General features: G+C 35.4%; 1 protein-coding gene across 1 annotated transcript; it reads left to right on the top strand.

The window, feature by feature from the left end:
* The first annotated feature begins 6,992 nt into the window (after nt 1-6,992).
* On the top strand, nt 6,993-7,889 carry LOC113453767 (vomeronasal type-2 receptor 26-like). The gene has a single exon (XM_087916161.1). It carries the CDS (start codon nt 6,993-6,995, stop codon nt 7,887-7,889), a length of 897 nt encoding a protein of 298 aa, XP_087772287.1.
* The last annotated feature ends 5,251 nt before the right edge of the window (nt 7,890-13,140 follow it).

Here is a 13,140-nt window from a genome sequence, read left to right as displayed (position 1 = left end):
CAACAATTTATGATACACGGCAGGCTAATATTATAATAAACGGGGAATATACTCGCCCAATAAAAATAGAAAAAGAAGTTAGACAAGGTTGCCCACTCTCACCCCTGCTCTTCATATTCTCTCTAGAAACATTATTAACACGAATTAAACAAAACCCAGAGATTAAAGGATAGAAGATTAAGAAAGAAGAATACAAATTACAAGCATTTGCCAATGATATGGCTTTTTTATGGAGGAACCAATAGAAAGAGGATAAAAATTGATAAACGAACTAGAACAATTCAGTCCAGTAGCAGGACTCAAAATTAATAGGAAGAAAACAAAACTAATGACTAAAAATTTAACAGAAAAACAGAAAAAAGATTTAGAAGAAGTTATGGGAATACAGGTGACAAAGAAAGTTAAATATTTAGGAATATGGCTGACACCACATTGCAAGACACTTAAGTAGAATAATTATGACAAATTGTTGCACCAAGTAAAGAAAGATCTAGAATCATGGGGCAGACTGCAACTTTCATTATTGGGCAGGATTGCTTCTATTAAAATGAATATTCTCCCAAAATTTTTATACTTATTTCAGATGATTCCAATTAAACTACACAGAAAGTTTTTTGAAGAACTTAACAAAATAACTGTTAAATTTATTTGGCAAGGAAAAAAGTCTAGAATATATTTAAAGGCAATGCAGGGTTTGAAGAGCAGGGGAGGGTTGGCACTTCCAAATTGGGAATTGTATTATACGGCAGCCTCTCTAGTATGGTTAAAAGATTGGGTGAATTTAATTAATAAGAGAACGTTATTGTTAGAAGGCCACGATTTGCAGAGGGGGTGGCATGCCTTTTTATGGGAGGTAGGGAAAGTTAATCAGACATATTTCCATAGACATTTAATTAGAGATTCATTATTAACCAATTGGAAAAAAATACAGAAAAAACACTAAAAGTACCGATATGGTTATTGACAATGGAGGTGATGATTCACCCAAACAATTTGGACATTACCAAAATGATTAAATATAAGGATTTATTGGATACAAAAGGAAATTTGAAATCACGACAAGAGCTTCAATAGCGGGGATTTAAAATTGATCAGTCGGTATATCTCCAAATTCATAGTAGATACAAACAGGATAGGAAAGAATTTTGAATTAACAATAAACTCCAGCAATTAGACAAAATCTTACTAGGATCAGACAAGAAAAATATAACTAAATTTTACAACTATCTATTAGAAGTAGAGTTAGAAGAAGAGACAGTTAAAGGGAATATGATAGCCTGGAGCAGGACGGAGTATCACTTTAATAGAATGGGAAAAGATCTGGAGTAGAAACAATATCACAAAATCGGCAGCATATAAAGAAAACGCTTATAAAATGTTTTACAGATAGCACCTTCCTCTCTCGAGATTAGCAAAGATGTGCCCCAACATGAGTCCGAAATGCTGGAAATGTAAAAGAATAGATGGAACCTTTTCTCATATGTGGTGGTCCTGTAAAGAAACCCAAAAATACTGGCAGAGAATTAGAAATTGGCTGGAATATATAACAAAAGAACAGATTGAGTATAAACCAGAGTCCTTCCTGTTAGGGATTTTCGATAAACAGCTATCAAAAAAAGTGAAGTACATAACAATACACGTACTAACAGCGGCCAGATTAGCGTTTGCTCAATGTTGGAAGCTACCTCATATACCTACAGAACAGATGATCATCCCAAAAATCTCAGACTGTGCAGAAATGGACCAACTAACTTTAGCCTTAAAAAATAAAGATTCTTCAATATATTATAACAATTGGATTTGCTGGTATAAATGGTTAGAACAAAGACAGATTCTATATCAGGCAAAAAAAGAATAGGACAAATCTATATGAGTGATATGTAACCATACATATGGATGAGGTGTGCGTATATGGCATAAATCAAGAAGAGAAAAGATCTTACAAACTGTCAAAATTGAGAATGTTTTTAAGTGTTCCCTTTTCCTTTTTTTCCTTTCTTTTTTTCTTTTTCTTTTTCTCTTTCTTTTCTTTTTTGCTCTTCTATTTGTGTATGTGTTGTTGATTTGTTTTTAATTGTAAAATTAATAAAATTTGTTTTAAAAAAATAAAATAAAAAAGCTGAGATGACTCCTTGCCTCATCGATCACACTAGAAATGCTACCAAAGTGCTGATTTTTGTCAAATCTTGTAGTGAATTCAGAGCAAATCTTATTTTTCAAAAGCAGGGGCTCCAAGATCCACAAAAAGTGTTCCCCATCTAGGTTATTCACTGTGATAAGCCCTACCCATTTCCACTTGAAATGCAGAAGGAGCTGGATTAAATCTTTGTACTGAAGAGCTTCATTAAGGACCATACAATAAAAAGATGGAGAATGTGATACAGCAGGAATTTCTAATTCAAACAAGCCATATGAAATCTAGAGGAAGGAAACAGAAGGAAGGAAACAAGGGCATAGTAAATAAAAATATGAGAAACAAATAAGTGAAGAACAATGACAGTGTGGGCAAAAAAACTTGGCTATACTATAAAATTAGATAAATGGCAAGAATTGTGGAATAAAAATTATACATTGACAATGGCAACTTTTCAGGTATAAGGAAGACTGTATAAAATGTTTTACAGGTGGCATTTGCCACCGGCAAGGCTACCTAAGATGTTTAAAAACATGTCCATCAAATGTTGGAAATGTAATCAGATACTGGAGGTTCTTACTATGACATGTGGTGGACATGCCCTAAGGCAAAAAAATGGATGAAATTTAGAGAAAATGTTAAAGAAACATAGATTTAAAGCCAGAAATATTTTTGTCAGGTATAATACCAGAAAAATATGATAAAAATATGATAAAGTTACTACGTAACTTGACAGCAGTAAGAATTGGATTTGCATAGCATTGGAAGAATGAGGAAACTCCTACAGATGAAAATAATAATTAGAAAAATACTAGACTATGCGGAAATGGATAGGTTAACAGTAAAGATAAAAGACAAAGAAGACACAGAATGTTTGTTAACATGGGATTTGTTTTATCAATGGTTAGACAATAGAGGTAGAAATTAGAAGTTGGAAAATTATTACTAGATATAAGTGACCCAGACAATGCACTGTTTATTAAGCACTTATGCGTGTTAAAGAAAAATATATAAATAACATATATTTTAAAAAATCTTTCCAATTCATATTGCATCCAATTTACTTCCAAATGGAACTGGGAGAAATATTTAAAACATCCATTTGGTTTTTTGAAAATGTTCTTCTTTTCTTAAGATATAGACTGTATACATCACATTTATTTATATATTTACAATGAATATTATTGTGGATATCTCTAATAAATAGTGATAGATATGTAGTTATCATCTTAATTATTTGAATCAGTTAATGCCTGCAGGGAGTAATAGACTCATAAATATCTCCTGATCTCTAAACCATCCAATTATTAATGTCAAAGGAAGAGTAGAAAGATATATCTGCAATAAATCCATGAGTCTTAGTGTTAGCTTCCACCTGTGGAATTTTGAAGAGCTGAAAAATTTCTGCCATACGTGAAGAAATATCAGAACTTAGTCATCCAATAATTCCTATGAGGTTTTGGGAGCCTCTGCATAGGTAGTTGAAAACAAACTCATGTACTTTGAAGAGCAGGTCCAAACTGGTACAGTAGGTCATTTTTGAATCAGAATAGCTATCATACATTTGGAATCCAAGGGTGATGTTAGGCAAGATTTGGGGGTCTTGATTGATCTCTTTTATGGCAAACTCCAAAGCCAAAACATGTTGGTAGAACTTTGTCACCACACTGCAAATGAAATGATCTGGGTGATGAGAGAACTTCTTGTAACTTTTCAACAATGCAAATAAATAGAACATCACAAAATGTAAAAAAAAATTGAAGAGAAGGAGAAAGAACTGTTGACAGCTGGAAAGAAGGAAAAACAGAATGAAAGGAAAAAGAGACTGAAGAATATGCTAAATGAAAGGAGACTTTGGAAATTCTGACTACCAAACATCCCTCTTGCAAAATTTCTTGTGCCATCATGCTAGCTGGGGAGTTTGGGGAGTTGAAGTCCACACATCTTAAACTTGCCATGTTTAAAGCACACTCTTTTATACTTTGTATACTTTACTTTGAATAAGGTTTCAATTGTCCACAAAAAGCTTGTACTTTAAAAAATGGAAGAATCAATATTATATACCTTCCTTGACTTGAAATACTAAACTTCTAGTTAAAGAAAAGATAGAGGTATTCCTCTCCAAACAGTCCCTGGTTTTAATCATGGCTTGTTGCACAATATAATTTCAGCATATAGCCCCTAAAGCTTCTAAATTGAGATTTTCTGTTGAGAATGATTTCACTATGAACATTGATAATCCAATCTATATGAAATGATCTTAATTTAAGAGAGAAAGGATAAGCTTCACTTTGGATACTGTTTATTTTTCCCCACTCCAGTTTGTAATGCTTTTTGGTGGGGGATAAAAACAAACAAAGAGCTGGGGGAGAGGGGAGGAGCTGGCATCGCGATGGTACGGTTTGCAATCAAGCTCTAAGATTGCAGCGGATATCTTCGCCCCTGGCCGGTCCAAACGGACCTAAGCTGTCCCGTAGGGACAGTCATCGTGAAGGGTATACCCTGTGGATCCCAGGGACACTGCAAAGTCCCTGGTTGACCCAGGAGAATTCCCTTTTGCCAGCGGCGGAGAGGCAGCCCCAGAGCTGCTGAAGTCAGGACAGCTCCGGAAAGGAAGAGGCTGAAAGAGAAAGTGTGTTGGCTGGGAGAGAAACTTTTTTCTTTATTAACATTTTGAGGCTTGAAAGGACACTCTGAGTATAAGAAGAAATCTGTGAGATTTTTGACAAGTGGCGATTTTTAAAGGGAGATGTCAAAGCGAGGCTTGGCTATTTCTTTTCCTTACTTTTTTTTTGTTACCGGACTTTATTGTGACTTAGTAGATAACCGGACTGAATTTTCTTTTTTATATATATATATATATATATATATATGTGTGTGTGTGTGTGTGTGTGTGTGTGTGTGTGTGTGTGTGTGTGTGTGTGTGTGTATTCTTTTTGATTTCTTAATTTTTTTTTAGGCTAGAGGCTCCCTTTGGTTATTTCTCTCTGTCTCTGTCTCTGTCTCTCTCTGTCTCTCTCTGTCTCTCTCTCTCTCTCTCTCTCTCTCTCTCTCTATATATATATATATATATATATATATATATATATATATATTTATATGTATATATATATATATATATATATATATATATATATATATATATATATATATATATATATTCTTTTCTTTTAACCCCAATTACGTTTTCCTGGGAGGAGGGGGAAAGTGAGAATTAAGAAATTTTGTAACACTGCCAACTAGAGGCTTGAAAATATTTTACTTGAAGTGGAGAGAACTGTGAAAGACTTCTTCACAAGGAAATTTTAACTTGATAAGATAGAGGGAAGAGCGCGGCAGAATATTATTACAGGTGTTCTTCTGGACTTCTATCAACAATTTAACATTTGAGGTTTGGATTTGAAGTTTGTGGAGAAGAGAGTCATAACAAGAGCCTTGGACAATTAAACAAAGTGCAGTGTGTGTGTGTGTGTGTGTGTGTGTGTGTGTGTTTTATCTTCTTTTAGTTCCGCTACCCCTCCTTACCGGCATTACTGTTACATAAACTTTTATTTTAGCAATATTTTTATTCTTGCCTTTTATTTTAAAGGGAAAGCCTCAGAATTTCTTATCTTTTTTTCCCCCCTTTTCCACTGGGATTTTTGCTTTTTCCATCTATGCTCTTGGATTATTTTGTTTTTTTCTTTTTTATTGAGATTTTCTAACTGGATTAAGGTGTGAAGAACCTGAAGAAATCTTTCTTTTGCTTTGTTCTTTTATTATTATTATTATTGGGTTTTTTCCTTCTTTTTATTTTCATTCTTTATTGTGGATTATTTTATAATTGGATTAGGGTCCGGAAGAACCCAAAGAATCTTTTCTTCTCTTTTTTCTTTTTTTCCTTTACCATTGGGCTTTTCACTATTGGGCGTTTCTATTTTGGATTATAATTGGCTACCTTACTAATTGGATTAAAGTTTGAAAGAATTTGAAGGTCTTGAATCATTTAAAATGAGTAGGAAACTCATACCGTCGGGTGTCTCTACATCTACTTCTGCCTCCCCACCATCTGGAGGAGAGCGTTTAATTCAGGCAATGTTAAAGCAAGACAAAGAACAAGAAAAAGTAACTTTACAGATGATTATGCAAGGAATCCAAGATCTTAAGACAAAAACAGATACCATTGAACAAAGAACAGGGAAGACTGATGAAAAAGTGGAAAATATTCAACAAATGATGGTGAAATATGATGAGAGACTCCAAAAAATCGAAGAAGAAGGTAAACAAAGAGAGGAGAAGATTGGAAATATTGATAGCAGACTAACAGTGGTTGAACAAGATAAAAGTGGGATGCTGAAGTGGGAGATGGAGAGGTCAGAATTCTATCTCAGATTTCAAAACATAGAGGAAGAAAAAGGACAAAATTTGGCTGCGATAATGATAGAAATTCTGGCTGATGCTTGGAAATAACAGAGGAAAAGATGATGGATGGAGTAGATGAGATTTTACGAATTTTTACAAGATATGCGATGAGAAATACCCTCTCTCTCTCCCTCCCCCCACTCCCATCAATGTCAGCAAGCCACCATCAGTCAAAATTCATATTTGTGGTCCATGGGATTTAAAATTATGAGTTTGGTAGTCCCTCAGGTCCAAAAGTTTGGCGATCCCTGCTATAGAGGATCAGCCAGCAGAGGCTGCTATGGAGCATGAATAAGCAAGAGGTGATATGGACTATAACTATCAATATGGTGATATGGACTTTATATTTTTCCATAGTATTTGGAATACATTTCAAAACACATGTGACCAGAAGATTCCAGTCCAAAGGATAGTTGGTATTCTTTCCAAATAACCTTATCTTCTTCTATTTCCAGACATGGAAAATTGTAAAAGTTGCACCAAGGATCATTTTCCAAATGAAGCTCACATACAATGTATTCCTAAGACACTGAAATTTCTGGCTTTTGAAGAAACTTTGGGCATTACTTTTGCAGCTTTGGGTCTTTTTTTCTCTCTTACTACAGGTCTTGTCCTTGCAATCTTCATTAAGCAAAGGGATACTCCTATTGTCAAAGCCAACAATTGTAACCTCACCTATGTTCTCCTTATCTCTCTCCTCCTTTGTTTTCTTTGTTCAATTATGTTCATTGGACAGCCAAATAAGTCGACCTGCCTCCTCCGACAAATGACATTTGGAATCATCTTCTCTGTTGCTATTTCTTCTGTTTTGGCTAAAACCATCACAGTTGTTGTAGCTTTCCTAGCCTCAAAGCCAGGAAGCAAATTCCGTAAGTGGGTAGGGCAAAAGTTGGCCTATTCTATTATCAGCTTCTGCTCCTTCATTCAAGTAGTTATTTGTATTATTTGGCTGAATACATTTCCCCCATTTCCACATTTGGACATGGAGACACTCTTTGGAGAAATCGTAGTAGAATGTCATGAAGGTTCCATCACCATATTTTACTGTGTCTTGGGCTACATCAGCCTCTTGGCTCTTCTCAGCTTCACTGTGGCCTTCCTAGCTAGGAAGTTGCCAGACAGTTTCAATGAAGCCAAGTTCATCACTTTCAGCATGTTGGTTTTCTGCAGCGTTTGGCTCACCTTTGGCCCCACCTACTTGAGCACCAAAGGAAAGTACATGGTGGCTGTGGAGATCTTTTCTATCCTGTCTTCCAGTGATGGTTTACTGGGATACATATTCACCCCCAAAATCTATATAATTATATGGAGACCTGAACTCAACACTAGAGAGCATTTAGTACATAAGAAATAAAGAAGGAAAAAGACTAAATCTGAAATGTGGTCTTTCAAAAGACAACAGGATTGTTTTTTCCTTGATGAAAAAAAAAGAAAATGTTTCATTTCTCATCCAAGAAATTTCATCAGTTGTGATGGGGGAGGATGGAAGAATAGGTACTGACAGTTGAGGCTGCATGACAGAGGAAGGAAGGAAGGATAGGTTGTGATAGGATGGTGGGAGGGGAGATGGAAGGATTGTACTTCTTTACTGTTCTCTGGTAGTTAGCACTCAGTGAGGGCTCTTAAGGCCTCTTGGAAGTTTATCTGTGCCCTTACCTTCACCTGAATCAGAGTGCAATTGGTTGTGAAATCTTGGCATTGCTTCAACCACTGTATTATAGACTGGATTTGTTGTCTTTTACCCCTCTTTCAAACCATTGACACTCACTATCCAAAGGTGGACTTTGCTGTCTTCAAAAGTCAAAATAATTGGATATTCCTGTCCACAATTAGCACAATTAGTACTAGAATAGATCTATTAAGAAATATTTTATCCACATAGCTAATAATCTCAAGTTCAGGAAATCAGGAGCTAGAATAGAGTTCCAAAAAATTTCAAGCTTATTTCATGCTACCTGTTCACAAGAATCTGATCTGATCAGAGCAAATTGGCACCAGATAGGAGTCAATGAACTTCAAGGGTATGTGTGTGGAATTTGGTCTCTAATGAGAGTTTAATGACTCCAAACTGATGGTGCATTTGATCTTGTCTTCAAGTTCAGCTCTAATGTACAAATCAAGTATGTACAAATTTGACTTTTTTTCATCACGGATGCTGGTGTTTCTTTGGGAGGAATGTAACATTTATTTTTCAGGACTGAGCTCAACACAAGGGAAAATTAGAGATATGATTATCCTCACTCAGCAACTGCCTTATTTTTATGTACAACAGTGCTGAAAAAATAACTTTACAACCAATACCTCCATTTATTATCTTTGCAGCATTAATGTCATATGATCGCCATTACAGTTGTCCAGTGTGACATGTTCTTTTTCCTTCCTTCCCACTTGCAGTGTGGCGAGGTTGTTAAGGTATTACAGACAGTAAGCAGGTACACAATGAGGCATATGCATCAAAATGAAAGTTGTGGTGCCTGCTTGGGTTATTCTTCTCCCCTCCTCCCTTGCAGAGTTTTTTTTAATCAATATTAAGCAAATCCATCTTAGTGGTATTTTTTATAAATTCGACTCTCTTAATAAACATTATTTATTAATATAGATGATGATGTCTGATGACCAATATATACAAAACAGTTTAATAATATCTGACTATCTTAAGTCAATGGTTTGAAATATTTCAACATCAAACCTGAAAGGAAATTCTTTGGACCCTTCATAAGTGGTTAGTCTGAAAACTCTTACATTTCCTCTTTTAGCAAAATGAAGCAAAATGAAGAAGCACAGGGGTGAGAGGGAGGTCAGATCCTGTGCTTTTCTCTTATTTCTTTTTCAGCTGATCTTCGGAGGCTTTTTTTACTACCGGTTCAGCTGAACTTGTAGCAATTTTGGACCACTGGCCAGGAGCCTTCCTGCTTTATTGCAACTATATCATGATGTGTTGGGTTGGAAGATAATTGTTGGAGAGGCAGGAGTGGTGCCATTTTAGAAGGGAAGTTTATGCTTTGCAGAGAAGCAAGACTATCACATAACATAGATAAGAAGTGAATAGTGTTAGAAACTAGTTAGTCCAACTGCTAAACTAATCCCATTTTATAAACAAGAGAATTGTGTACATAGTTTAGAAAGAAATGCAAGGCAAATGTTACTCTCATAGCAATAAGAAATTCAAATATGCCAATTAGGACATAAGAAATTAAGCTAGTCCTTATTAGGAAAGCATAACTTGAAAATTTGAGATGTAAACATAATCCACTAATTGCACTGATTAATTGTTCCACTGATTAATTATTCTCACTGCCAGGAAATTTCTTCTTAGTTCTAGGTTGGTTCTCTCCTTAATTAGTGTCTACCCATTGCTTCATGTTCTGCCTTCAAGTACTTTGGAGAATAAGTTGACCCCCATCTTCTTTGTGGCAACCCCTTAGATATTAGAAAGCTGGTAAAGGGCTGTCGTAAAGTGGGGAGGGAGGTATTCTCCAAAGCATCTAAAGAGAGAGCATGAAAATGAATGGATACAAATCAAGGTGAGAATCAACCTAGAATGAAGCAGAAATTTCCTGACAAAACAATTAATCAGTGGAATGACTTGCCTCCAGAGGTTGTGGATGCTCCAACACTGGATGCTTTTAAGAAAAGAATGGACAACCATTTGTCTGAAATAGTATGGGGTTTCCTGCTTGAAGAGGGGTTTGGACTAGAAGACCTCCAACAGCCCTTCCAACTCAGTTATTCTGATATGTGGACAAGCATTACACATGACTTAAAATGTGCTTTGCACCCTTTGCAAAGGAGTTGGGCAGACTCAAAACTCAATGTTTTAGCCTTGTGTGCTACATAAAACTTTTGAACTCTGAAATGCAAGATCTGGTATGTTAATCTGAACAAGAAACTAACTAAGGGATGATAATTCTTCTAACAGTTGTTATCTAGCTGTACAAATTATACTGGTTAGCTGGGAACATCTGGCTACAATTCAGATACTGGTGATCACTTATTTAATCCTCCACCAGTATAGGCCATGGCTATCTCACACTTTCCTTATTTTTGCCCATCGCATAAGGTCTAATGCACTGCCTTTTCCCCTCTGTCAAGATCTGTATCATCCCAAATTTAAGGAATTGCAATAAACCAAAACAAGTTATTTTGACATTACAAACATTTTCACTTCTGCAAGATTATTCTTAATATTACCCCTTTACCTTTGCCCTACTTATCACAAATATTGTAATTAATGTCATGAGTTAACTCTCTAGAGATCTGAAAATTGCAGTAGAGAACAACAGCAATCAGCAGAGTCAAAAACAGAAAAAATATCTACACTTCCATTCGTGCATAAGGTTAAATTTGGGTGTCAGTAGGAACCTTCTCCATTTGAATTATGAGCAGGTTTGTATAAGGGTGGCTTCAGAGGATCAGTCAATACTCAAAGCGTAACTTTGTAATTGTAAGAACTCTCTTCCCAGCAGTTACAGCTCCATCAAAATTGTTGGGATGAATTGACCACAGGAATGGTGCTTCAGGTTACCTGGAGAGAGAGAAAATGTAGACAGATGTTTGCCTGCAGGGTTACAAGGGCTAAAGTATGGTTGAGTGTTGTCCTACTGCTGACTTCCCAGATAACCTTCCCAGTAGAAACCATTAAATGCATGGGAACTTCTGCAGTGTCTGTTCCACATGAATGGCACCAGGAAGGCAAATACATCATTGGTGGGATAGCATCACTCCTTCATTATGAGTTCCCCAACTATGCATACAATGTGCACCTTTCTGAGGAATCATTTACCTTCCCATTGTAAGAAATCAATTCCCAGTCCGATCCATAAGGTGTTAAATGTTTTTAAGGATTATGTGCCATCAAGAGTTGTTCTCTCTTAGCAAGCACATGGACAGATTTTCTTCAAGATAGTTTGTCCCTAACCTGCTCTTTCTAGTTTTCCAACAGTGATGTTACTTTACTGAGCTTTTGTAATTTTGTGGCTGACAGTTTGTCCTGTCCTTTTAAAGATTGGGGGGGTGCTTAACCCTTTGTTTTAAAAATATGAATAGATCAAATTCATATACCTGGTCTGACTATGTCGTTTTCACCTTATACCACCTTATGTCATTGGAGGCAACTCTATGGATAAGCAATCCCTTTGACTATTTACTTAATTACTTGACTTTTGCTGATTGCAGGAATTAAACTTGAAAAGAACCAAGCACTTTGCCCTGTCAATAGTTATGTAATTTCAACATAAGATAAAACAAACCAGGAATAGAAGAATCCTTAATCTTTTCTTGGCCAATTTCATTCTATTTTGGCTGCATTACTTGAAGTGGAATATATTTTTCATGAAAAGATGAGGAGACGTAATCTGTTTGTGATTTCATGAGTTATAAAGAAATAGACTTCTTCTATATTCTTCAATATGATTGTTGAACCAGCTGTTACCTTGCTCAAGAATGAAAACATTGAATAAATGACTGATTCCTACATTTTCAGCCATTCCTTTCTCTATGTACAGAGTTTTCAGTTTTATATGGTCAAAAATAAGTTCGATTTACCTCTACTTTTTATATTGATAGTTGAATTTTTTTCCCTAAAAATTCAGACAAAGTTTTTTTAGCCCAGCTAAGCCCATCTTTTTTTTGGCTGATTTTATCCTTCAAAGGAGAATGTAGAAAGCTTTTCTTACTCTTAATGTCTCATACCTTATTGTTTACAAAAAGCAAATTTAAAGAAGTAGATAGATTAATGTAAATTAAATTATTGTAAGCTACCCAGAGTTATCTCATGGTAAGATGGGCAGCCAACAAATTTGATAACTAAATGAAAAAATGAATGAATGAATGAATGAATGAAATAGGTGTTTGTTTTTATCCCCCACCAAAAAGCATTACGAACTGGAGTGGGGAAAAATAAACAGTATCCAAAGTGAAGCTTATCCTTTTTCTGTTAAATTAAGATCATTTCATATAGAATGGATTATCAATGTTCATAGTGAAATCATTCTCAACAGAAAACCTCAATTTAGAAGCTTTAGGGGCTATATGCTGAAATTATATTGTGAAACAAGCCATGATAAAAACCAGGGACTGTTTGGAGAAGAAGAGAAGAACAAATACATTTAGATACATTTGTACCTGGTTGCTACCTCTATCTTTTCTTTAACTAGAAGTTTAGTATTTCAAGTCAAGGAAGGTATATAATATTGATTCTTCCATTTTTTAAAGCACAAGCTGTTTGTGGACAATTGAAACCTTATTCAAAGTAAAGTATACAAAGTATAAAAGAGTGTGCTTTAAATATGGCAAGTTTAAGATGTGTGGACTTCAACACCCCAAACTCCCCAGCTAGCATGATGGCACAAGAAATTTTGCAAGAGGGATGTTTGGTAGTCAGAATTTCCAAAGTCTCCTTTTCTTTCATTTAGCATATTCTTCAGTCTCTTTTTCCTTTCCTTTCATTCTGTTTTTCCTTCTTTCCAGCTGTCAAAAGTTCTTCTTTCTCCTTCTCTTCAATTTTTTTTTTTTTTACATTTTGTGATGTTCTATTTATTTGCATTGTTGAAAGGTTACAAGAAGTTCTCTCATCACCAGATCATTTCATTTGCAGTGTGGTGACA

This window comes from Pseudonaja textilis, chromosome Z (assembly GCF_049901715.1).
Source record: "Pseudonaja textilis isolate UNSWEBS1 chromosome Z, rPseTex1.2, whole genome shotgun sequence".
NCBI classification, from domain to species: Eukaryota; Metazoa; Chordata; class Lepidosauria; order Squamata; family Elapidae; genus Pseudonaja; species Pseudonaja textilis.
Note: the sequence above shows the minus strand (reverse complement) of the source record. Positions and strands in the feature narration are given on the sequence as shown.